Source organism: Mesocricetus auratus, unplaced genomic scaffold, assembly GCF_017639785.1.
Source record: "Mesocricetus auratus isolate SY011 unplaced genomic scaffold, BCM_Maur_2.0 Super-Scaffold_100010, whole genome shotgun sequence".
In the NCBI taxonomy this organism is placed as follows: Eukaryota; Metazoa; Chordata; class Mammalia; order Rodentia; family Cricetidae; genus Mesocricetus; species Mesocricetus auratus.
In genome coordinates this window covers 74,762,359-74,787,977 of record NW_024429194.1, presented here as the reverse complement: position 1 = coordinate 74,787,977, position 25,619 = coordinate 74,762,359, and the positions used below count along the sequence as shown (strand labels likewise).

At 40.9% G+C, this 25,619-nt stretch overlaps 1 protein-coding gene across 1 annotated transcript in view; it reads right to left on the bottom strand.

Moving 5' to 3' along the window:
• Nucleotides 1–25,619, bottom strand: part of Cpne8 (copine 8) — a 190,495-nt gene that overhangs the window by 142,966 nt on the left and 21,910 nt on the right. The window contains exons 2-3 of the mRNA XM_040753968.1: nt 11,214–11,254; nt 10,521–10,567 (exon numbers count right to left, since the gene is read on the bottom strand). Of these exons, the coding sequence (XP_040609902.1) occupies nt 10,521–10,567; nt 11,214–11,254 (88 nt within the window). The remainder of the gene's footprint in view (nt 1–10,520; nt 10,568–11,213; nt 11,255–25,619) is intronic.

Sequence of the window (25,619 nt, the reverse complement as noted above, 5' to 3'; positions counted from 1 at the left end):
TGTTTAGTCCCAAATAATCGCACTGAGGCTTATATTAACTATAAACTGTTTGACTATGGATTAGGCTTCTTACTGGCTAGCCCTCTCTTAATTATTAGTTATTAATCCATAACTATTAATCTATATATCCCCACATGGCTTTATCTTACAGGAGAATGCCTGGGAATCCTACTTTCCCAGTAGCTACATGGTGTCTCTCTGGTGGATCCTCTATGCATTCCTCTTCCAAGAATTCTCCTAGTCTGCTAGCCCCACCTATACTTCCTGCCTGACTACATCCTGCCTGTCCATTGGTCAAAACAGCTTTATTCATCAATCAATAAAAGAAACATATATTCGCAGTATACAGAAGGACGCCCTTCCTTGAACCTTGGGTGACTGTTCAGGCAGCCAGCTGTTTCTGTCATTTCTCACCTTTTTTTTGGAAGTTACTTGCTTGTACTTCCTGTTTACATAGTTAATATTATTTCCTTTTCCGGTCTCTGAGGGAGCTGAATACTAGGTAGTATAGTTATAGTTTTCCTTGTTTATCAGACCCTGTAGAGGAATTCACTAAGATGTGTTAAGTGTAATAGGTTTGAAAGACATTAAAAATAATTTGATAACGCAAATTAGAATAAAAAGTAAATTAGGTATGAGACTTAAGACTCATCAAGAAAGAATAGATAATGGAGTATATTTTGTCAAATGATAATGGACTAGACATTGTTGATGGACTTATTGCCTGTATATATTGTATATAGTTATTATACTTATTATATATAATTTTTCTTATACTAGTTAATTTTTCTTTGGTATTTCCTGAGTGATGTACCTTCTGTACTTTGTCTTTAATCCCTGACTCTATTTTTGGCATGGTCCATTCATTAGCAAGGCTTTCCGCTCAAGTTTTTAATTAGCTTGTTGAGTTTTTCATTTCTGGCCTTATTTCAATTTGGGTTGTCAGATAAAATTTTTAAAACATGTCTGATTAACCTCCTTATACCATTCAATTTTGCCTTTGTCTTCTTTGAGCTGTTTGACCATAGTTCCAATCTTTCTCTTGAGTTCACTTCTGCACATTTTTCCTTGTCACTTTCGTAAGGGGCTTTGCCTTTGTCTTCTTTGAGCTGTTTGACCATAGTTTCAATCTTTCTCTTGAGTTCATTTCTGCACATTCTTCCTTGTGACTTTCATAAGGGGCCATTGTTATGGGATTTGTACTTTTTGGAGGAGAAAAAGTACAAATTTTTTTCATCTCACTCTGTGTTTTTTTTTTTCTGCATTGGGTCTATGCATCTGGAGTTAGTATATTAGTTGAGATTTTTTTTCTTTTTGGTTACTCTGTTGGTTCCTTTTTTTCAGCAGAGTATTTACAATGTTCAGGATGGGACTGATTCACAGCAGATCTGGGATCTTGACTTCCTCTGTTTTTCTAGTTTGGGGGATGCATCCTCTATTCATGTCTTTCTCTACTGCCATCTGGTGCTTTCAACAGTTTGGTCAAGAAACCTGAAACAAGTTTACCTTGTGATGGAAGAGTCCCACTATGGCAGTTGGCAGGACTCTTGGACTCTGAGTCATATGTGATGACTGGAGGACCTGGTAAGGATCCAGCAGGAATCTGGAGAGTGACTGAGGAGGAAAACAAGCCAAGAGCAGGAAGCTGCTCCTGGAAAGCAGCTACGGGACTTGAAAGGATACAACACAAGGGCAGTGTCAAAGTGTGGATAACTTCCCGGGGTCTGTTCAACATGTGGTGGCCACAGAGTCTGGGATCATGATGCAGGAGAACTTAGTCACTTTTAGCTAGCTTGATCTACCCTCCCACCATTGGGGTGATTTATCCCAATGCTGCTGCTTGGTTCCTTGGCTAATCTCAGAACCAACTTTTCTAAAGTTCCAGTGTGGACTGAGGAGCAGTGGCTCTCCAGGAACACTCCAGACCTTCTGTGCCAAACTGAGTCGGGTAAAGTGCCAACTTTCCTGGGCTAAGCCACTATTGGGGTCTGGCCCTTTCTGGTGTGAACACTCATGGTTGCACTACTCCAAAACCTGTGATACTCAGCCAGAAGGACAAAGTGACTAACAGATTCTCAGCCAAATGTGTGACAGCTGTTATACTCTTTGGACATTATTTCCTAAGCTGAGTATGTGAGTGTCTCTATATATGTATATATCTGTAGAATGTATTTATGTTTGTTGTATGAGTTCTGTTTCTCTGAAAGAACCCTGACAAATGCAAGTAACAATAAAATAAAAGTCTGATATTTGTTGTATGAAGTGAAAGGTAACAAGGATCATAGCAAAGTTACAGGATTTCAAAGGCTCATGGTGGAAATTCTCCTTACAAGATAAAGGACATTTGTCTCATGGCAGAAATCCCAATGTGAGATTGAGAAAGCTGAGGGACAAAGAATCTCCCACTGCTTTCTGAGTGGGTGTTATTCAGCATGGATATAAGTAAATGTTGAACTATATATGAAAGGAAGCCCTCCAGAGACAACGCCAATGATGTTAGTCATTTTAAGCAACCATATTTGAAATTCATAAACAAAGTCAGCTGCTTTCCTCTCCTCACATTGAAACTTAAGGAATCCAGGTTCAACTCTACAATTTAAATATTTAAGAGTATATCACAAACAGATTCATTCTTCATAACTAAACTCTAACTCACAAAAGTTAACAGCACTTTCCAACTCCCTATTGACACACAACTCCTTGGGAGTTTCCTTCACTATGTCCATTATACTGTTTTCACACTTCTGTTACTCATAACAGTTTATCATGTATAGCTCTGAAATTATTAAAAGATGCATTACTTCAAGAGTTGTCCATAATTCATTAGATAAAATATATTGAAGAAAAGATAACTAGAATAGTGCCAGATATAATTTAAAATTGGGGTTTCAACTATAGATCGTTTTAAGGTTGTCTTGTATCTTTATCTTAACTGTTTTGCTTCTTCTTTGTATTCCCTGACATCTAAATGTAGTGCATCTCAGAACATGAACTCACATTAAGCTAATGCTTTTGATAAATCACCTTAATTTTAAATAAAAGTACAATCACTATAGCAGTGGGGTGGAACTGATATCTAAGTTGTAAATTTGGTCATACTCACAAGCCAAAGTTGCTGAGAAAACTAGCTATATCATAGAGTTCTTGAGGTAAAAAAATACTCTGTTTTTAAATTTTATCCATCATTCCAGCTACACAATAAGTACTCACTAAATGCTGGTGCAGTTAATAAATGAGTCCGTCTACCACAAGACCCAGCAATTCCACTCTTAGGCATATACCCAAAAGATGCACATTCATACAAGGACGTCTGTTCCACTATGTTCATAGCAGCATTATTTGTAATAGCCAGAACCTAGAAGCAACCTAGATGTCTCTCAACTGAAGAGTGGATAGACAAAATATGTTATATTTACACAGTGGAATACTATTCAGTGGGAAAAAAAAAACAACGGAATCTTGAAATTTTCAGGCAAATGGATGGCACCAGAAGAAACTATCCTGAGTGAGGTAACCCAGTCACAAAAAGACAAACATGGTATGCACTCACTCATATATGAATTTTACACATGGATCAGGAGAGTTCCAGCCTACAATCCTACTGCCAGAGAGTCTGGGAAGCAGGAAGGTCCTAAGAGAGATGTGCATTATGCCCCAGAGAAGGGGAATGAGACAAGATCTCCTGAGGGGTTGGGAGCATGGGGCAGAGGGAAGATGGAGCTGAGAAAACTGGATGGGGAGAAGAGGAGGAGAGAAGAGAACATGGGGGAGCAGGAAGGTTGAGTTGGGGGAAGAATAGAGGAGAGCAGGATGAGAGAGACCTTAGTAGAGGGAATCATTATAGGTTTGAGGAGAGATACAGCGCTAGTGAGATTTCCAGAGATCTAGAAGGATGACACCAACTGGCAAACTAAGCAATAGTGGAGAGACTACCTTAAATTCCCCTCCCTGATAATGAGTTCAACGACTACCTTATATGCTATCCTAGAACCTTCATCCAGTGGCTGATGGAAGGAGAAACAGACATCCACAGCTAAACACTGAACTGAACTCCTGGAACCCAGTGACACAGAGGGAAGAGTGATGAGCAAAGGGGTCAAGACTGACTGGGCTAGTGAAACCCAGAGAAACAGCTGACCTGAACAAGGGGAGCTCATGGACCCCAGACTGACATTTGAGAGGCCAACATAGGACTGATCCAGACCCCCGAATGTGGTGTCAGTGAGGAAGCCTAGGCAATCTATAGGGCCTTGTGTAATAGATCAGTATTTATCCCTGGCATACGAATGGACTTTGGGTGCCCATCCCACGATGAGGGATGCTCTCTCAGGCTGGATTCTAGTGGGAGGACCTAGGCCCTGCCCTGGATGAAATGACAGACTCTGGAGATCCCCCATGGAGGGCCTCATCCTCCCTGGGGAATGGAGTGGGGATTGGATGGGGGGGGCTGGGGGACCTGGTGGGGGAGTAGGGGGGGGGGAGGGGAAGTAGAGGGAGCTGGGATTGACATGTCAAGCAAGCCTGTTTCTAATTTAAGTAACAATAAATTATTAAGCATTTGTGGAGCTATTAACAATGTACCTATATTTTCTTAGTCCAATCCGAAATATATTGATAGCTGTGTCTCATCTTGATAAAATAATGTTTGGTACTTGATATTCATCTAGAAGAATTGATGTAATTATTAAAAGATTTGAACTCCCTGGCAATGTGGGATCACAAACTTACACGAATATTAGCACTGCGAACAAGTTCTCCCTGGTGAGTCAGCACAGTCCTGATTGTGTGTTTCCAGCTACAGACATCCACGAGGCCTCTGCACAGTCCTCAGAAACTCAGTCTCATGTGACACACTCTAGGGCTGCACAGCACTTCTTTACTGTGGGCCACTCCACTGCCTGGCACCCATTTCTAAGTGAAAATATCACAAGGCTCTGAGGACAGCTGTGGTGACGATCCAGATTCTGCGCTGTCTTCAGAGCAAACCCCCCCTTTTCACACAGCACACGGGCTCACTCCCACTGCAAGGCGGAGGCCATCCTCACACGCATACTTGCTCTTCTATATATTAAGCATAGAAATCAAAAGGTAACATTTCAAATTTGCTCCCAGGGGTGTATAGAGTAATAGTATTAGGCTGAGTCATCTGAAATTGCCTACCCACAATCATTTTTCACTTAGTAAAAAGGACCATTTTATGCGGTCCAATATAAATGCCTCATTTTTCTTCAGGTAAGCATTGAGCATGCATCAGTGTGATCTCAGATTGCATCGGCCTTTGGCAGTTGTGTATCACCGCACTTTCAGATCGGGTTTGAAGCCAAGGAAACCCCATACACCATTTCCTATCAATTGCTAAGCAAGCATCTAGAACAGGATTGTATAATATAGAAAGTTATTACCTGCTACAGTGTCTTTTGTTTTTTAGGAAAGTTGTTTTCCCTCTTAGAATCCCAGTGTTTCCCAGTTGTACAGTACTTGCTGTGTGCCACATACTTAAACTCCCAACAAATGTTCCATGGCTGGAGCAATTGTAGGTGCTGGAATAATAATTCCTCATGTCACACAAGCATAGAGTCACCAGGAAACCAGGCACCTGCCTTAAAGCTCCTCATTACTCTGGAAAATGTAAAGGATACATTTATCTTCCTCTCAAGCAAGGAAACTATCTTTCTTAAGAATTGTTATGGGGATTGAGTATCAAACAGGGTTTATTTTGTGGTTTCTTTGTCCCAGTAAGTCCCTTTAGTTAAGTGCTGCACCAAGCTTATCTCCCCCATCTGCACTTTCTCCCTATTCTTGCTGTCACTCACACATTTGTTAACACTGTCAACTCTCTTGAAACTAACTTGAAGTGCCTTCTCATGGCTGTCTACAGGTGCGTGGACTTCCCTTGTTGGGCACCTTCTCTCCATACAGCAGTGATAAGTGAGGGCTTTCAACAGGTTACCGTGTGCTCTCTCCCAATGGAGTAATGGCACTTCCAGGGAACCAGGATCCTGATGGAGGAAGTGGGTTACTGAGATAAGGATGCTTTTATGAGTTCATCCCCGCCCCAGCCTAGCAAAGGACTCTCCTGCCCCTCTGCTTTCTACCACTGAATGACACAACAAGGCTTCGCGAGATATGGGCTCCTCAATGTCAGCACTGAACTTCACACCTTCCAAAATAAGGAGAGACAAATACTCTCCTCATAATTTATCTAAACTTTTGATGTTCTTTTGTACAAAAACAGGCAAGCTAAGACACCCAGTGTCCCCCAGTCTTTATCCATAGCTTCTGCCTGTCCAGGACAGCTGTGGGTCCTGTGTTTTCAATACATTCTCAACATCTTTTTGGTTTTTACATTGCCTTTGAATATAGTTAACTATAACCACTGTTTCCTATTCCCTCAAAGGAAACAATAGAATAGCAGAATATTCTATTATGTCTCAGCACTTTATCTTAATAATATGCCTTGTTACTAAGTTGTAAGCCATGGTTGCCTATATGGTTTGGGGCTTATGTTGTTTCTGTTAATTTAGAATCAAGCTTATAAAGTAATTACAACCTACCCCCAATGACATGTAATTTCTTTACCTTTATGAAATCAGAAGGATGTAATAGTTAGAAGTGAATAAGAATTGTGCACACAAGAACAGCTTAATAGCAACAGTTCTGGACAGCCAGAGTTTGAAATACCACTCTAGATTAATAACCAAGTATCACTGGTCAAGTCCTTATCCATTTGTTCTTCTGTCTCCTATTACAATGATTATAATAGCCCATACCTCTTAAGTTTGTTATAAAAGCCAAATTAGCCAATAAGTGGGAAAGATTTAAAATAGTCATCATCCATTGTTATGTTAAAAGAACTTGCAAATTATATAAAAATATTTTACTTAACTGATTAAGCAATAAAAAGCATGAGACTGTTTTTAACCAAGGGAAACTTGGAATTTAGCTTATAATATCCAACGAGAACACTCTGGTATAGTTCTGAGCACTTTACATCACTGATCCTCAAATTCCCCTTATCTAATGAATTTTCAGACTGTGTCATTGTGGTTAAGTGTCTTGTTTTGCATGTATTCTTCAGCCCCGTGGAGCCTGGCACATTGTCCTATTAAGAGTTCTACACTTCATTGAGCAGGACAAGGAAAGGGGGAACTGAGAGCAAATGGAAGGGGATTGTGTGGATTTTTAGGAAGATCAAGTGCATAACCAAATAAAAGGATGAGAGACAGTAGGGCTAGACTTCAGAGACAATCGCAACACGGAAAACAAAGGACAACCTGTGAGGTTGGGGAGATGGTTTACTGGGTAAAAGGACTTGTTGTGCAAGCATAAGGATCCTAGTGCAAGTCCCCAGAAAACAGAAAGAGAGCCAGGTGCACCCACATGCCTATAGCCCCAGAACTCAGGAGCAAAGAGGGAGGTTCCAGAGGCTCACTAGTCTAGGCAAAACAGCAAGCCTTTGGCTTGGTCCGGGCAGTAAAGAAATATACCTGATGTTCTCTTGTGGCCTCCTCATGCACAGGCGCATATGCCTGCACATGTACACACGCATGTGCACACACTCTGAGTAAAAGGGGTAGTGAAGCAGTAAATTGTGGCTCTCCTTTACTTTGCTTGTAAATAAGAATTTACACTTCTGGATGACTAATTAGATGATGAGGTTCTGGGAAAGAACCAGGACAACTGAAAAAATGTTATTAGCTATATTTACAGAAAATATAAAGCAGGTATGGGAAAATGGTAATGACTTGACATTTAGATATGAGTAGTTTTTAGGTAATTATGAAAGACCCTTTTGAGCACCTATGGGAGCTATCTTATTCAAGCCCCCACAAGGTCACTGGAAGTATGCTATTGACGGGACTGTGAGACTGTCACCCTGCCCTAACATTTTTCTTCCTGGAAATGAGGCGAACATCTCTACATTACTACTCATTTCTGTCAGTGGATACTGTTTCAGCCAAGGTAGTAATGTTAACCAGTTAGCCAACTCTCTCCAACTGTCAAACAAAACTTTTGTATTGCTATGATGATTGTCTCAAACACGTATTTGTCACAATAACAGGATGTTGGCTGATAGCGAATGTTGGCACGAGGAAGTGTTGTGGTCTTTGCTGCTGTTGTATGCTAACAATTTGGGCATGCCTAAAACACTTGCAGGAGCCACTCAGTAGGGTCTGGTGGAGCAAGTCAGAAAAAGTTTGAAATTCTGTAAGCAGAGCTATAATGGTTGGTGCAACCAGGAATTTGGACAGTAACATTCTGCTGGTGAAGTTTCAGACAGAGAGCAGAATGCCACCAGGAAATACCAAAGGACTTCCCTCCTATGCCATGCCAACCAGCCAATTTGAGGGTTTTTGTCCATGTTATGAGACACCATGGTGTTTTAAACTTGAAGATAATAGATTTGTCTGTCTAACAAAGACAATTTCAAGACAACAACAGACATGGTTCTCAGCATGAGTATCACTGGCTGCTTTTAGTAAAATTTAAAGAGGCAGTCTAGATCAAAGAAAAGAAAGTAGCAAGACTGGGAAATTCTTCAGCATGGATAGAAAAAGAGGCACAAGTACAGTTGGGCAAAGTGAGACCATCAGAAGTAAGAAGGAACCAAATCCCCTGCACACAGGAAGAGGAGACATGCTGTGAGACCCCCAGCTTCCACCAATCACAGCTCCAGAGGGCTGAGCTGCAGAGCTCTTGGGTGCTTCACTCACCTAGAAACTATTAGAGAGACATTTCCCCAAGTTTAACCATCCGTGAAGAGCTCATTACACAGTTTGTGTGGGACCAGCAAGCTTAAGCTGTAAGTAAACTTCAGTGTCCTCACTGTGATCCTGTTTTCGCAGGAAGGCAGAATATAAGCCCTGAAAGAGGGTCAGAAGTGTTCCCAGGCAGATTTCCCAGGAATAGCTGACCAACTGGCTTAGAATCCCAGCAATCAGTCCCCGACAGGTGAATGCATGGAGCTGAAGTTTCCACGGAGATTCTAGAAGGCAGAAATACAGTGCTCCTTGGGAATGCTGCAGCCAACAAGCAAAGGTGGCACAAGGGACTGCAACCAAGAAGACCACAGAGTGTAGGGTAGCATAAGCCCTAAAGTCCACATCTGGCCACATCTGGTGGCAGTGTGCTACAGGTGCCACACTGGGATACTAGGGGTTCTTCCCCTGCTGAGCTTCAGTCTTGCTTTGGTCTGATTCCCTTCTGTGGCCTGAATTCTCCCCCATGTCTGTTTCCCTGCTGTGCCTGGGATGCATGTTAACTCTGGGCTTTACAGGGCTCACAGGTCAGTTTGCCTACATCAAGTCTCTTTCAAGCAACACAGAAATAGTTAAAGTTCCATGGCTCTTATGTGTGGAGTAAACGTGCTGTGCATTCAGAAACAGCCATGAAAATCTGTGGGGGCAGGAGGGGGGAGTCAGGAGCTGAATAATGTAAGATTAATATTACCCAAAAACCCAGGCATGAAAGAGTTAATTTCTAGAGTGTGACTATTGGGAAGATGTGCAGTCTGAAAAGAGGTCCTGCGGTCTCTGGAGGTGTGACCTTTAGTGGCCCCAGCCACTCCCTGCTCTCCTTAGCTTCCCGACAATGGGGAAAATTGATCTTACCTCAACCAAGGCAAGAGAGCTAACAAAGCATGGATTGAACTTCTAAAACCACAACCCAAAAGAAGCTGTTCATTTCTTTATAAGTAAGTTGTCTTGGGCAATTACTATAATAATGAAAAGCTTACTAAAGCACACAGACAAGAAACCGCTGCTCAGCATCACACTGATGACCCATCATTACCAATGGTTATAACATTTGAGTTGTTTATGTCCCCAGTCAAGCATAAACTACATTGATCTATTCTTAACTGGCTACTTGATCATTGTGCCAACTGATAAGCTAACTAATACAAATCACTCTGTGACAACAAGTAGGAAAACTGTACTAGGGAAGCCTAGTCATATGCCGTGACCCCGTTAAAATGATCCGCTAGCTTTCTAAAGAAAAAAAAAAGCAGCAAAAACCAGAAAGAAGTGAAAGGTGCCCCCATCTGCTCATCCTCTCTTTAAATCCGGAGATGCTCAAGAAAATAAGATCATTCAATCTTTCTTCCTCTTTGCTTTTGCTAATTGGACAATGAATATTTGTGAGAGGAAATTGAGTTCCTGTCTTACTTCCAAACAATAAGCTACTTCCTGGTGGAAAAAAAGCGGCAGGTGATATATGACAGTAATCAGCCCACTTGAGATCCTCTTATGTGGTATGTTATGAAAATTCAACCACAGACTTCAAAAAGTGAAATTAACTCACTCCACAAATATGTACGGAGAGATCAAGTCAACTGGGAGAGGCTCAGGTCTGGAGTATGTCATGAGAAGCTCATGAGTGAAAATTCAGTAAAAGCAAACAATAAGAAATGCAATCTTTAGGTTGAGAAAGACTTAAAATCATTGACAATGGGTCATCTTTTATAAGATATAGATGCTGTGGCTACCACACAGTGACTTTGAAAACATTGTTTCTCTTACCTCTCTCCATTCTTTATTTCCAACTGCTTGTATATATAAGACACAAACTACAAAAGATGGAAAAACACACACATATGTAAAAGTCTGGTATGAATGTACATGATTTCTATTTCAACTGTACAAAGGCTACATCAAAACAGCATGCCTAGTTCTGTTTTACTCTTATAAGGAAATCACCAAAAAATCATCCAATGGTTAAAGTTATTTCAAAGAATCAGAAAACAAACTGTGTCAACCTTCAAAATTTACTATGAATATATTTTAATATACAGAAAATATTGCCATTATTTGATAATTCCTTTAGATTATACTATCGATGTAGATAAAATTTAAAACCATACTTCAATAATTTCAATATCAGGGTTTAAAAGGTGTATAAATGTTTTTGAAGACAGTTAAACTGCTCAGAGCAACCTCATAAGTGATGGCCTGAGGCAAACATACTCTGCATTTATACCTGCAATCCATCATCACTGTTCATAAACAGGTTAGGCATTCTATTAATCAATAAAGAAAGCCTAAAAAATGATGACTAAATGATTATGAGTTAAGAAGAATCTTAGCACTTGTCAAATGAGGCTCAAGGTTTTTTTGTTCACAAATGACAATGTCTTTTCTCATTTAAAAAGCAAACATACAAATACAAATGGTAATTTTTACAATATTAAGTAAAATAAACAATATTTCACTTACTTGGATCAGACTTAGAAAATGTGTCTCTATCAAGAAGATTTCTGTTAAATAAAACAGAGAATGCTAGTTAATCATAAAACCAAACACTTATGATTCCTGTAATGTCACAAAACACAAAAAATGCAAATATATCCACAGAACTCAATGAGAACTTTCCAAAGTCTGGCTTCTCTCTTCAGACTGATGATTATCAGCAGGCTAGAAATGAGGTGATTCCTGTCCTTGTCCTGCATTACTGCTGACCAATGGCATGACTCTCCATTCTGTGGAACTGGGATGTGCAGATATCACCTCTCCAGGCCTCCTTTTAACTCATCGCTGAGCCCCTGCAGGTGCTTAGATACTTCCCAAACTTAGTCAGTTACTAAGACAAGCTCAGGGATTCAGGGCTTGTACACACACGGATGCATGTAACAGCTTGTTTCACAGCCCGGATGGGTTGCTGCAAACAACCTCTTAGTGTGGGAATTTCTGATGAACGTATAAACTTTGCTTAAGCATTCTTTCTAGTGGAGGCAAATATCAGACAACTAGACAGAGCTAACACAAGTGATTTACCTTTTTGCATGTATTTGCATATCTATGACAGAATAATGTGAAACTAGAAATGGGCAGTGGGGTGTCCTGTTATCTTCAACAGTAGTAATACAATCATATACATTTAATATACATTACCCTCTAAAAATAATACTGGATTATCATTCAAAAATTAAGTACAGGTGCTGGGGAGATGGCTCAGTAATGAAGTATTTACTACACAAACTGAGGACAAAAGCCAAGTAGTGTACCATGTGCCTATATGCCTAACCCAGGGGAAGTAGAGACAGGTGGGTGGGTCCCTGAAGCTCAAGGATCAGATAGTATTGCTGAGTTGGCAAGTTCCTGGTTGTGTGAGTGACCCTGTCTCAAAAAGTAAAGATGAAGAAAAATGGAGAAGGATATCAGTGTTGACCTGTGGCTCACACACACACACACACACACACACACACACACACACACACACACACACACACACACACACAGGGGCATGCATACCTTCACACAAACACACATGAACCAAAACATAAGAGTTGAGTTTACTCTGCTCTGATTAATAAGGTAGGCAAGTACTAAGAAAGATACTTCTCTTTTTTCCATTGTATAATTTTAACTTCTTTGTCAAAACCAAGTATTCATATGTGTGTGGGTTAATATCAGGGTTTTCAGTTCGATTCCAATGGTCTACCTGTCTATTTTTGTGCCAATACCAAGCTGGTTTGGATGCTGGCATGTAGACGACTGCAGATTGATCCATGTCTATCACCATACACAAAACCTAAGTCCAAATGGATCAATGACCTCAACATAAATCCAGTCACATTGAACCTCTTAGAAGAGAAAGTGGGTAGTACCCTTGAACGAATTGGTACAGGAGACAGCTTCCTAAATGTAACACCAGTAGCACAAACACTGAGACCTCCTGAAACTGAGGAGCTTCTGTAAGGCAAAGGACACAGTCAGCAAGACAAAAAGGCAGCCAACAGAATGGGAAAAATATTCCCACATCTGACAGAGGACTAATCTCCAAAATTTACAAAGAACTCAAGAAGCAAGTCTCCAAAGCACCCAATTAAAAAGTGGTCTACAGAACTAAATAGAGAATTCTCAATAAAGGAGTCTAAAATGGCTGAGAGACACTTAAGAAAGTACTCAACATCATTAACCATTAGGGAAATGCAAATCAAAACAACTCTGAGATACCATCTCATTCCTGTCAGAATGGCTAAAATCAAAAACTCCAACGACAGTTTATGCTGGAGAGGATGTGGAGAAAGCGGAACACTCCTCAACTGCTGGTGGGAGTACAGCCACTATAGAAATTAGTATGGAGATTCCTCAGGAAAGTGGGAATAAGCCTACCAAGACCCAACAATTCCACTCTTAGGCATATACCCAAAAGATGCACATTCATACAACAAGGACATCTGTTCCACTATGTTCATAGTAGCACTATTTGTAATAGTCAGAACCTGGAAGCAACCTAGATGCCCCTCAACTGAAGAGTGGATAGAGGAAAAATGTGGTACATTTACACAATGGAGTACTACTCAGCAGAAAAAAAAACAATGTAATCTTGAAATTTTCAGGCAAATGGATGGCACTAGAAGAAACCCTCCTGAGTGAGGTAACCCAGTTACAAAAAGACAAACATAGCATGTACTCACTCGTATATGGATTTCAGATATGGATCAGGGGTGTGCCAGCCTACAATCCCAGTGCCAGAGAGTCTGGGAAACAGGAAGGACCCTAAGAGAGATATAAATGGCACCCTAGAGAAGGCAGAATGAGGCAAGATCTCTTGAGCAGAATGGGAGCATGGCAGGTGGGGGGTAGGGAGCCAGGAAAAAGAGAGGGGGGAAAAAGGAGTGGAGAGGAGGACATGGGGGAGAAGGAAGGCTGAGTTGGAGGAAGAATAGAGGAGAGCAGGGTGAGAGATACCATAATAGAGGGAGTCATTCTAGGTTTGAGGGGAGATCTGGAACTAGTGAGAGCTCCAGAGATCTGCAAGGATGACACCAACTGGCAAACTTAGCAATAGTTGGAGAGACTACCTTAAATGCCCTTTCCTGATAATGAGTTTGATGACTACCTTATATACCAACCTAGAACCTCCATCCAGTGCCAGATGGAAGCAGAGACAGACACCCACAGCTAAACACTGAACTGAACTCCTGGAACCCAGTGACAGAGAGGGAGGAGTGATGAACAAAGAGGTCAAGATTGGGCTGGTGAAACCCAGAGAAAGAGCTGACCTGAACAAGGGGGAGTTCTTGGACCCCAGATTGATGGCTGAGAGGCCAGTATGGGACTGATCCATGCCCCCTGAATGTGGGTGTCAGTGAGGAGGCCTAGGCAATCTATGGGACTTTGGGTAGTAGATCAGTATATATCCCTGGCACAAAATGGATTTGGGTACCCATCCCACATTGAGGGATGCTCTCTCAATCTGGACACTTGGGGGAGGGCCTACACCCTCCCCGGAATGAAAAGACAGACTCTAGAGATCCACCATTGAGGGTCATACCCTCCATGGGGAATAGAGTGGTGATTGCATTGGGGGGGCTGGTGGGGGGGAGCAAGCGTGGAGGGGAGGGAGAGAGAGTTGGGTCTGACATGTGAAGCAAGCTTGTTTCTAATTTAAATACATAATAAAAAAAGAAAAAAGAAAGTTACACCTCAAAGTGATCATTTCAAGATGTAGCCCTTTCTTTTTTTTCTTTTTTTTTTTTCTTTTAAGAGACAGGGTTTCTCTGTATTGTTTTGGAGGTTGTCAGTCCAGCCCGGCCTCGAACTCACAGAGATCCGCCTGCCTCTGCCTCCCGAGTGCTGGGAATAAAGGCGTGTGCCACCACCGCCCGGCTCATTGATGTAGCCCTTTCTTAAAACCAGGATATCAAAGGTTATAATCTGAAAGTCCCAAAGCTAAGATTTTTCTTCAGATCCAGCTTCCATCTCTTGGTAATCACTTGAAATCACTAATATTTCTGTTTATTACTTAAATGAAAACTGTGTTAAGCTGCTTCATTCCTCCACTAGACTGTTGCTCTTAGACACTATCTGTGCTGTCATCAGTAGCCAAACAATCCTTTTGGCCACACTAATCTGATATTTCCTCTTTTTTCAATTCTCAAAAGCTACCACTTCCACAGTCATCATCACGAAGACAATAAAGACAGTTAACTGAACTATGCAGCACAGGTGGCAACCTGAAGCCCCACCTTGAAGTTTTTCTAGGAACAAAACACGAGACATAATTGGGTTTGGAATTAAGTCAGACTTGAAAAGGTCTTTGTAGCTCAAATAATATAAACCCAGAGACAGGGTTTAGGCTAAAGATCAGAAAAGCTAGTAACCAGCCAGTAGCTCTTACCTCTCCCAAGGTTGAAATGGAGATCCTGTCTTCCCTGTGACTGGAAATTGAATCTCACATGAGACCCTGAGCTGTCTTATATACCTCTCTAGTGTTGGGATCAAAGATGTGAGCTTTGTTTCTCTTTTAGACTAATTCATGCTCATGTAGTCCTGTGTGCCTTGAGCTCACAGAGCTCCATCTGCCTCTGTCTGCTGCGTCCTGAGATTAAAGGTGTGTGCCACCACTGCCCAGCTTCTATGGTTATCTAGTGTGGCTGACTTTGCATTCTGATCTTCACTGGCTTTATTAGATCAAAACAATATATCATCACAACTCCCCTAGGTCTATGCTACAGGGAAATCAAATGAAAACAGTCCTTTCTGTCCCTTATGCAGACTCCCAGACTCCAGCAATGGTTGGTAAATTGCAATTCAAAGCATTCCCATTTGAGGATGTACTGTGATATTACATCTGCAAAGTGGTTTTCTACTTAGTAATAATTCTCTGGCCCTTCCAGTGGCTCCAACTTCTGCTCATTAAGATTCTAAAACAATGTTAATTAAGTTCCTTCTTTCATGAACGAATTGGTACAGGAGACCGATTCCTGACCATAGCACCAATAGCACAAACACTGAGATCGACATTTAATAAATGGGACCTCCTGAAACTGAAGAACTTCTGTGAGGCAAAGGACACAGTCAGCAGGACAAAAAGGCACCCCAAAGATTGGGAAAAGATATTCACTAACCCCACATCTGACAGAGGGCTAATCTGCAAAATCTATTAAGAACTCAAGAAGCAAGTCTCCAAAATACCAAAGGATGCAACTAAAAAGTGGGGGGACTGAACTAAATAGAGAATTCTCAATAGAGGAGTCTAAAATGGCTGAGAGACACTTAAGAAAGTGCTCAACATCATTAACCATTAGGGAAATGCAAATCAAAACAACTCTGAGATACCATGTCTTTACCACTATATTCATAGCAGCATTATATGTAATAGCCAGAACTTAGAGGCAACCTAGATGCCCCACAACTGAAGAGTGTATAGAGAAAGTGGTACATTTACACAGTGGAGTACTACTCAAAGGAAAAAAAACAATGGAATCTTGAAATTTTCAGGCAAATGGATGGCACTAGAAGAAACCCTTCTGAGTGAAGTAACCCAGTCACAAAAAGACAAACATGGTGTGTATTTTAGATATGGATCAGGGGAGTGTCAGCCTACAATCTCAGTGCCAGTGAGTATGGGAAACAGGGAGGTTCCCAAAGAGATGCATGATACCCCAGAGAAGTGGAATGAGCCAAGATCTCCTGAGCAGATTGGGAAAATCAGGGGAGGGGAGAGGGAGCCAGGAAAAAGAGAGGGGGGTAAGAGGAGGAGAGAAGAACGTATGGGGAGCAGGAAGGTTGAGTTGAGGTAAGAATAGAGGAGACCAGGATGAGAGATACCATAATAGATGGAGTCATTATAGGCTTGAGGAGAGAGCTGACACTAGTGAGATCTCCAGAGATCTCCAAGGATAACACCAACTGACAAACTAAACAATAGTGGAGTAACTACATTAATAGCCCCTCCTTGATGATAACATTGATGACTACCTTATATGCCATCCTAGAACCTTCATCCAGTGACTGACAGAAGCAGAGACAGATACCCACAGCTAAACGCTGAACTGAACTCCTGGAACCCAGTGACTGAGAGGGAGGAGAGATGAGCAAAGGGGTCAAGACCCTGATGGTGAAACCCACAGAGACAGCTGACCAGATAAGGGGGCTCTTGAATCCCAGATTGATGTCTCAGAGGCCAAAAGGGGACTGATTCAGACTCCATAAATGTAATGTCAGGGAGGAGGCCTCAGAAATCACTGGCACCTTGGGTTGCAGATCAGTGTTTACCATGGTGTATGAATGAACTTTGGGAACCCAATCCAAACAGAGGGATGCTCTCTCATCCTGGACACATGGGGAAGGGCCTAGGCCCTTCCCTGGATGAAATGACAGACTCTGGAGATCCCTCCCCCGAGGAGGACCTCACCCTCTCTGGGGAATGATGTGGGGACTGGGGGGGCTGGGCAGGGGCTGGCGAAGGGGCAAGAGAGGAGGGGTGGGAGAGGGAGCTGGGATTGACATGTGAAGCATTCATGTTTCTAATTTAAATAAAAATATATTGAGGGAAAAAAAAGTTCCTTCTTTCAGAGTTCAAGAAAACAAGAGAGTAAAAACCACCAGTGTAGTTGAGACTCAAAAAGTATGCTATATATGTATCTTGAAAACTATAATGTAGTTCCAGTGCCTTGCTCATATAAGACTAGTTATAAATTAAAATGTAAAATAAAGATTTTCACCAGTGAGATTAATGTGGTCAATCACTGACTATGCAACACTGTGTCTTCCAGTCATTCTAATCCCAAAACACAAAGCTGAGATTAAAAAATACAGCAAGAACCACCGCAACAACCATCATGGCACAACTACTTTAAAAGTGAATTAGTGGTACTGGCATACACACCTTGGCGGTAACCAAGAGGTTTCTCATTAGACTTAAGACCTGTTCAGCAGGTGGGAAATCATGCCTGGTACTAGAAACCTGCCTACCTGTAAGGACTAGTGAAGTCATGGATCTTGGAGGAGAGCACACAACCTCCATCTTACTAAAACAGCAAAAATTTCTAACTACATTTTAAATATTTATTCTGATTCCCACAGTAAGTGTGGTCCTCACCTCTTATGATGGAAATTTCTCTTTGCAAAAGATGGAAAACATGACAAAAACAAGCCCACAACTAATCAAAATTCAGAGTTGTGGAGCCCAACTGATACATCTATAACACGACATCCACAATACAACTCCTGCAAAGGAGTCATTTTGTAGAAAGATTATAAAAGAAAGAGAAATAGGAAGTTTTGTTGTGAGATTGTGTCTCTTAGGAATGTCAGAAGCCAATCCCATAAAGTCTCACCGATATTATTGCCTAAACATGAGCTGAACAATGATGACACCAATAGGCATGCTGACACCAAAGGGGGAAAGGTCCAGGAGGCCTAAGCTCTAGACAAAAAACTACAGGTAATTAAGGAATTCTGAGAGCAGGAAAAATAGTTCTCCCCATGCTGTGGAACAATCTTTGCACACTATGAATATGTATCACTCTCATTGGTTAATAAAGAGCTGACTGGCCTATAGCTGGGCAGGAAGAGATTGGGCAGGAGAACCAGACTAAGAGGACTCTGGGAAGAAAGGGAAGTCTCAAGAGTCACCAGCCAGACATAGAGAAAGCAGGACATGTACAAAATGAGGTTACAAGCCATGGGCCCTGTTGCAGCAAGTAAAAGAAGAGAAATTGGCTGATTTAAAATTTAAGAGCAAGTTAGTAATGAGCCTAAGCTATCAGACAAACATTTATAATTAGTAATAAGTCTCTATGGGGTTATTTGGGAGCCAACAGTCCCAACACAAAACACAAAACTATACCTACATCCCCAGGGAAGAGCACACCAATTGGATCAAATACCAAATAGCCAGCCCTGAAAACTATATGTAAGTAGCATTATACAGACCAAGCATGTTGTACTTATCTATTTATAGACATGTGTATGTGTGTGTGTGTGTGAGAGAGAGAGAGAGACAGAGAGAGACAGAGACAGAGACAGAGAGAGGGAGGGAGGGAAAGAGAGGGAGGGAGGGAGGGAGGGAGGGAGAGAGAGAGAGAGAGAGAGAGAGAGAGAGAGAGAGAGAGAGAGAGAGAGAGAGAGAGAGAGAGAGAGAGAGAGAGAGAATGAAAGGAAAAGAGGCCATGAATTTAAAACAAGCTGGCTAGTATACATATGAAGGTCTTGGGGGTGGGGAGGAAAGGAAGGAGGAAACGATGTAATTATATTACAAGCTAAAAAAAATCTTAAAAAAGAACACAGCAAACATGATGAGGAATAAAACCCCAGTCCTTCTTCAAGGTGAGCTTAACAACCAAGATTTCATTTCCCAATTCTTCCTAAAAATAAATTCTTCTCTACTGTGGTCATATTGAATAGAATACAAAAAAGAATATCTGATTTTGAGTTTCTTGAAGACTATTATGCTCACACATTTTTAAAGTTTCAAATCCTTTTAATCATGTACAGAGAGCAAATGATTAACAATTATCAAACTGTCGCAACCCCCCAGCCTACTTGAGTTAGGTACAAAATATTTTACTTTACAAATTTTTATTAAAAATTAAGTCCACTCATGTGAATACGTGGAACTAGAAAAGATCAAATTGAATGAGGTAACCCAGACTCAGAAAGACAAATATTGCGTTTTCTTTCAAATGTAAGGTCCGTGACTTCGAAACTTCAGATGTGAGTACATATCCTAGAGTAACTGCAGAAACTAGCAATGTAAATTGGGACCATTGCCTGGGTGGTCAGTAAGGAAGGACTAGAAAGGGAAACAGCAGGGTACAAGGGATTTCACTGGGGAAATGGAAAAAGGGGGGTCTCTAATTAGAGAGGGGTGATGGAGATAAATACAGAAGGAGGAGAGAAAAGGACAAGGCCACTGTAAGGATGTTTGAAAAAGTCATAAGGAATCATACTATTAATTATCTATCTGAAAGGAAAACCTATAATACACAAAAAGAAGTCTGTTTATAGTTTAAATGACACTATCTCATCTGAGTTGTTAATGCTTCCTCCTAGAATAAGAGACCATCTAGCAAAAAAACAAAAACAAAAAAAAAACAGCTGTCCTGAGAAGCCCTCCTTTGAGTTGTTGGTCAGGATTGTTAAAGAGACTTCCAAACATTACTGGCTATTGCTATTGCCCTTAGTCCCACCCTCAGAGGTAGATGGTAAGTCTCTATTATTGAAAATACCATGTGCTTCAGAAACAGGGCCCAGAGACCACTGAACTGTAACTGACTTGAATACCTCTTTCCTGAAGATTTAATGGTATCAGAAGGCATTATGCAAACCTCCAAGCAAGGGAAGCAACCAGTAGTCCTATCCAGCTATGGTGACTATGAACCACGACAATGACCAGAATAGAACAGTAACACAAAGGGTGCATTTGTGTCGCACATACCTTGGTGGTAACCAAGAGCTCTCTAGTTAGATTTAAGACCTACTCAGCAAAAGAAAAATTATTGAAGTCATGGAGCTTAGAGAAGAACCTACAACTACCAGTTTATTAACCCAGCATAATGTCTAACTACATCTAAATATTTGTCCTTATATTCACAGATAAGTGTAGACCTCACCACTCATCAAAAAGTTTCTTTGCAGCAAACCAAAACCATTACGGAAAAGCATAATCAATTCTAAGCAGAGCTGTATAGCCTAGATAGTCTCCATGGCTATAGCTACCAAAAAAACCCTTGTACCTGAGGCTCAGGTAGCATTGAAGAGAGACTGAAGGATTGCAAGAGCCAGAGAATCTATTAAACATTGTCTCCTAGTAATGTCATAGTTTACATGTTTAAAGTCTCACCAACATCACTGTCAAATTGTGAGCTGAACCAGGACAACTATAAGCATGTCAAGTTGAAAGTGGGGAAGCTTGAGAGGCATCAACCCCACACAGTGAACTGCAACTAAGAAACACCAGGAGTGTAGGAAATAGTCTTCCCCACCAGGGAAGAGCATACTAGTTGACTATTCAATACCAAATGGTCAACCCTGAAAACATACAGACAAGTAACATTAGACAGACTGAGCAAGTTATATTTATTACGTGTATAATATATAAATATTTTATATATGCATACAGATATATGCATGTAACAATAATTAATGAAGAAAGAGGCCATGGATTTGAAAAGGAGCATGCAGAGCTGTAAGGGAGGGTTTGGAGAGAGGAAAAGGAATGGGGGGAAATGATTTAATTATAATCCAAAAATAAAAGAAATTGTTTTTAAAAATCATTTTATAAATGGGGAAAGTCAGCAGAGGCTCAGAAAAAGTAAGTTAATAAACAAGACACAGTTCCAATAAGAAATGGCCTTGTGATGGCAATTCTTCTGACTTCAGCCTTTTTTTTTAATAGAATAAAGCACTGTTCGGAGAACTTCAGAAGAAATGACTTATTTTCTTAGAAGTGTTATGAATGTGCAATTGAGCCAGATAGTGTAAAACAAGCTCCCATCAGTAGGGCAATTTGAAAGGCCCTATTTACAGAATTTGAGAACAGAGCAAAAGGCCAAGGAAGACTGCATTTGTCACACAGAGACACCTTTGTTTCCTATGCAAGGAACTTCTTAAACATACACAAATGTGCACACATGCACACATATATATGCACACACACAAACATACACATGCATGCATACACCTGCAAAACACACACACACACTCACACACTCACACAGGCTAATGTACCCTTCCAGGTTTGAGATTGCAATGCTACTCCCTCCCATGGGTTGACATTAGCTTGAACTAGAATAACAAAAAATCATGCCTATAGTTTTATGAAGTTTAAATGCAGCATTAGGCTAACACTGCTGAATGCCCTATTTCCATTTTGGAAATTCAGATACAGTCAAAACAAGGAAGAATGCAAATTCTTGAAGAACAGTCTAGAAAAACAGTGCACTGTAGAAATACTCTCTGAAGGCCTCTGAGATATCTCAGTGGAAGAAAATTTTCGTAGCACATGTAAGACTCCGGGTTTCACCCCAGCACAGCAAATATTTACATTATGCAGCCAAGCAATAGTCATGCATACATTGATGTTGTATGAAGAACAGTGATGCTCGATGTTTACATGTGTACATTTAATATATGTATGTGTTTGAGCCTGAAGAAGTATCTAGTGTAAATTGCACATGAAAGTGCCCAAGTTATTCTAAGGATCTATCTTCTTTAAGTTTCAGTTAAAATCCTGGTCTCTAAACTTCAAAGATGACTAACTAGCACAACTAATCCTAGGGTAAACCAAAAAGTTACAGCCCATATGAGAATGGACTGGGTTCACAGAAGAGGTGTGTTTTACATATTTAAAACAGGACAGTAGATAACCAGGAAGTCACCAACACCTCCCTAACATGGGGCAGAGTTCACTGTGGGGCCCCTTAACTATCCAGGCCTCGTGAGTAGAGGTACAAGCTATAATGGAAGACAGTAATCAGCCACCTAAGGGCCCGACCCTACCTGCTCTGACTTTATGCTCAAAACCACTTTGTGCCTGTTGCACAGCTTCCAGAGTTATTAGGCAAGAGGATGCGCTGAACAGCAATGTGAACAACAGTGTCCATGCCTCCTGCATTTTCCACTGTCCACGGCCATCCTGAGATCCTGCCTCTTGAAATTGCAGCTCAGGTGGTCTTTCTCTAAATGAAAAATAGCAATTTTCTTTAGTTTTATGCAGCTCTGCAAGCAGTCTTCAAGAAAATTAGGAACACCGGCTACTGTATAAGCAATACGAATTATGCAACAAACATGACAGATGTATTCTAGATTTTATGAACGCTGCGTACTACTGGGAAGACAAATGTGTAAAACAACTAACCAGCCTTATCCAGTGTCATGTAAAGTAACAGTATAATAAAGAGTAACCAGTCACACCAATTCAGCTGTTAGTTAAAAGTCTGATTAATTCTCAGCTCTGATTCCAGTTATTTTAAGGAATGTACTAGAAAAAAAGGGGTGTAAGTGTATATGTAAGTAAAATAGCGCACACCAACATATCCCATAATAAGAGCTTTCTATAGAGCCAGCAAATAGCTTAGCAGGCAAAGGGGCTTGACACACAAGCCTGGTGACCTGAGTTCTAGGACTAGAACCCTTCTAAAGGTGGAAGGAGGGAACAGACTCCACAAGCACACCCACACCCACACTCATACAACCACACCCACACATTCACACACACAGTCACACATCCACTACCCATTCACTCACACACTCTCTCTCTCTCTCACACACACACACACACACACCACCATACACACAGTAATAAAAAGTTAAAAGAATATACTTTCATTGTTCATTCTCTCTTCCTCAATTACCGATACCACACTAATAAGGATTTCTTTCAAGGAAACAAACATCTATCCTATCACAGATGCAACTTGGGAAAAAATCTAGTAGGCATTTCAATGAATTTTGAAGTTGAGAGTTTCAAAGTCATAGCACTTTGAGTTCTTGTAAGTTCTGGAAGTGCTAATTAATAAAGCATATGATATGCTGTTTTAGGGAATACATAATTGAATACATGAGGTAGACTGCAAGATGCATTGTTACTAAGTGTATCTGAGAGAGCCTGCTCCAACAATACAAGCCTCCAGTGCTGTATGATGTGTTAGTTCTATTAGCTTTCAACATAAATGGCTAAAAAATAGAACAGGGAGATTACACACACACACACACACACACACACACACACACACAATTTCTCTTAGGGATGATGGTAAAGGGAGAGTGACAATGTTTCACAATAAATATCCCACATGTGCTCCCCCCAAAACTGTCCTGTTTCTACTAAAGAAGAGGTTGTGTCTTAATTAAATGCTGGAAAATGTTGAGTCTTGCATTTGCCTGTCATTCACTGTGGGTTCTGGGACACTGGTGGCCTGCCAGGCGGCTACCAAATACTGCTCAGACAACTGCAGGAATTGGCACACACAGCACAGGGCCGACAAACACTGAACCACACAAGTGCTTCATTGTTTAACCTGACGCATCGACTGCCCTCCTGTTGGCCTTGGTGCTTTACCACAGGCGGCAGATTAGAGACAAGCGGCTTGTGAGCTCGCAGAGATTCACTGGACCAGCTCGGCCTTGCCCTTTATGCCATTGCAGTATCCCACAGACTAGAATCAGGAAGTTGTTTTTACACAGACATTTTCTTAAATATAAAAGCATGATTTTTCAGAATTCTTTTTTATAAAAGCAAGGAAAAAAATTTACCGTTGGAAGTGATCTGATTGTAATGTTTGATTCACTTATCCTTTCATTGGTTGGAAAACATTTCTGGAAAATCTACATGTGCATTTAAGGAAAAATCTATTTTGTTCTCCCAAACAACAACTTTTATACCAAAAGGAGACAGATTGTATGCAGGTAAAAGGATGTGTTTAAAAGGGGGAAAGTAAATATGTAAATAAGAATAAATATTCTGAGGTTAACATTATAAAAAGTCGAAGTCAGCTTGAATCTAAGGCATGAAGGAATTCTAGAAGAAAAGCAGGCTCCCTGGGCAGTCCTTACCAAGGCTGTCTGGATTTCGACACAGGAAAGGGAGGCTCTTGGGGAAACTTCACCATCATAAACCTCACACACATCTCAACAATCGTTGGGACACACAGACACAGCCTTCTCTTTTCAGCTGATGCTGAATTTGGGTTATTCCACATATTTAGTTATTAGTACCCTTGAGAGGAAAAGGCCCATGATATATAGTATCAGCTCTGCATGACAGATATGCTTCAGATACCCAAAGGTATTTAGGAAGAGAATTCAGAATGAAAACACTGGAAATATTTTAATATTTCTTCTGAAGCATTCTACTACAAATGCCACTCTTGGAAATTCCAAAGAAGTCTACATGTCACAGAGAAATATACATATCATGAGTCCGGTTAACTTGAGATAATAAGAACCTCTACAGGGCTGAAGCAGCTCAGAGAGATGCAACTTTTCAGGAGAAATGGCAGGGGGCATAAAGTCTGATACCAGGTACAGAATCATAACCAATGTTTAAGGTTATGGTAAGAAAAAAAATAATAACACAGCAGATTAAGGAAGGTTTCTGTTGCTGAGCTAAACCATGATCAAAAGCAATTTGGAAAGAAGCATGTATTTCAACTTACAGGCCCTGATTGAGGGGAACCAAGGCAGGCAGCAGGAGGAAGAAACTGAAGCAGAGGCTATGGAAGAACACTACTTAATGGCTTGCTCCACATGGCTTGCTCAATCTGCACTTTATACAACTCAGGACCACCTATCCAGAGATAGCCCCACCCACAGTGGGCTGGGTCTTCTCACATCAATTATGAATCAAAAAAATGCCCCATAGACATTCGTACCCACCCGCCAATCTGATGGAGGCAATTCCTCAATTGAGGTTCCCTCTTCCCAGGTGATTTCAGTTCGTGTCAAATTGACAAAACTCAACAATAAAAAAAAATAAACAAAAACAAAGAATGGGTCTTCTTAAAAGCCTAAATTTTGGAGTTACAATAATCAAGTAGGAGTTCATTATCCTTCAGAAATTACATAGATCTTGTATTCTCATCTCAGTGAGTGGCAACTGTAAGAGCTATCCTAAAGATGCTTGATTCTAGTTCCTGGAACCTGTGAATGCAGCCTTTCGGTGGGGAGAGAGGTAGTCTACAGATGAGACTAAACCATGCTCACAATTTCAGAGATTATTCTGGGTTCTTGGGTTGGGCAGAAATGTTATCATATGTATACTAAGAAGAAGGAACAGGAAGTATGGATACTAGCAGGGAGTTCAAAAGGCCATATGACCTCTGCACAGACAGATTTGTAAATTGTGGTCTTGGAGATTAGATTGACCACAAGTTAAGCTTGATAAGA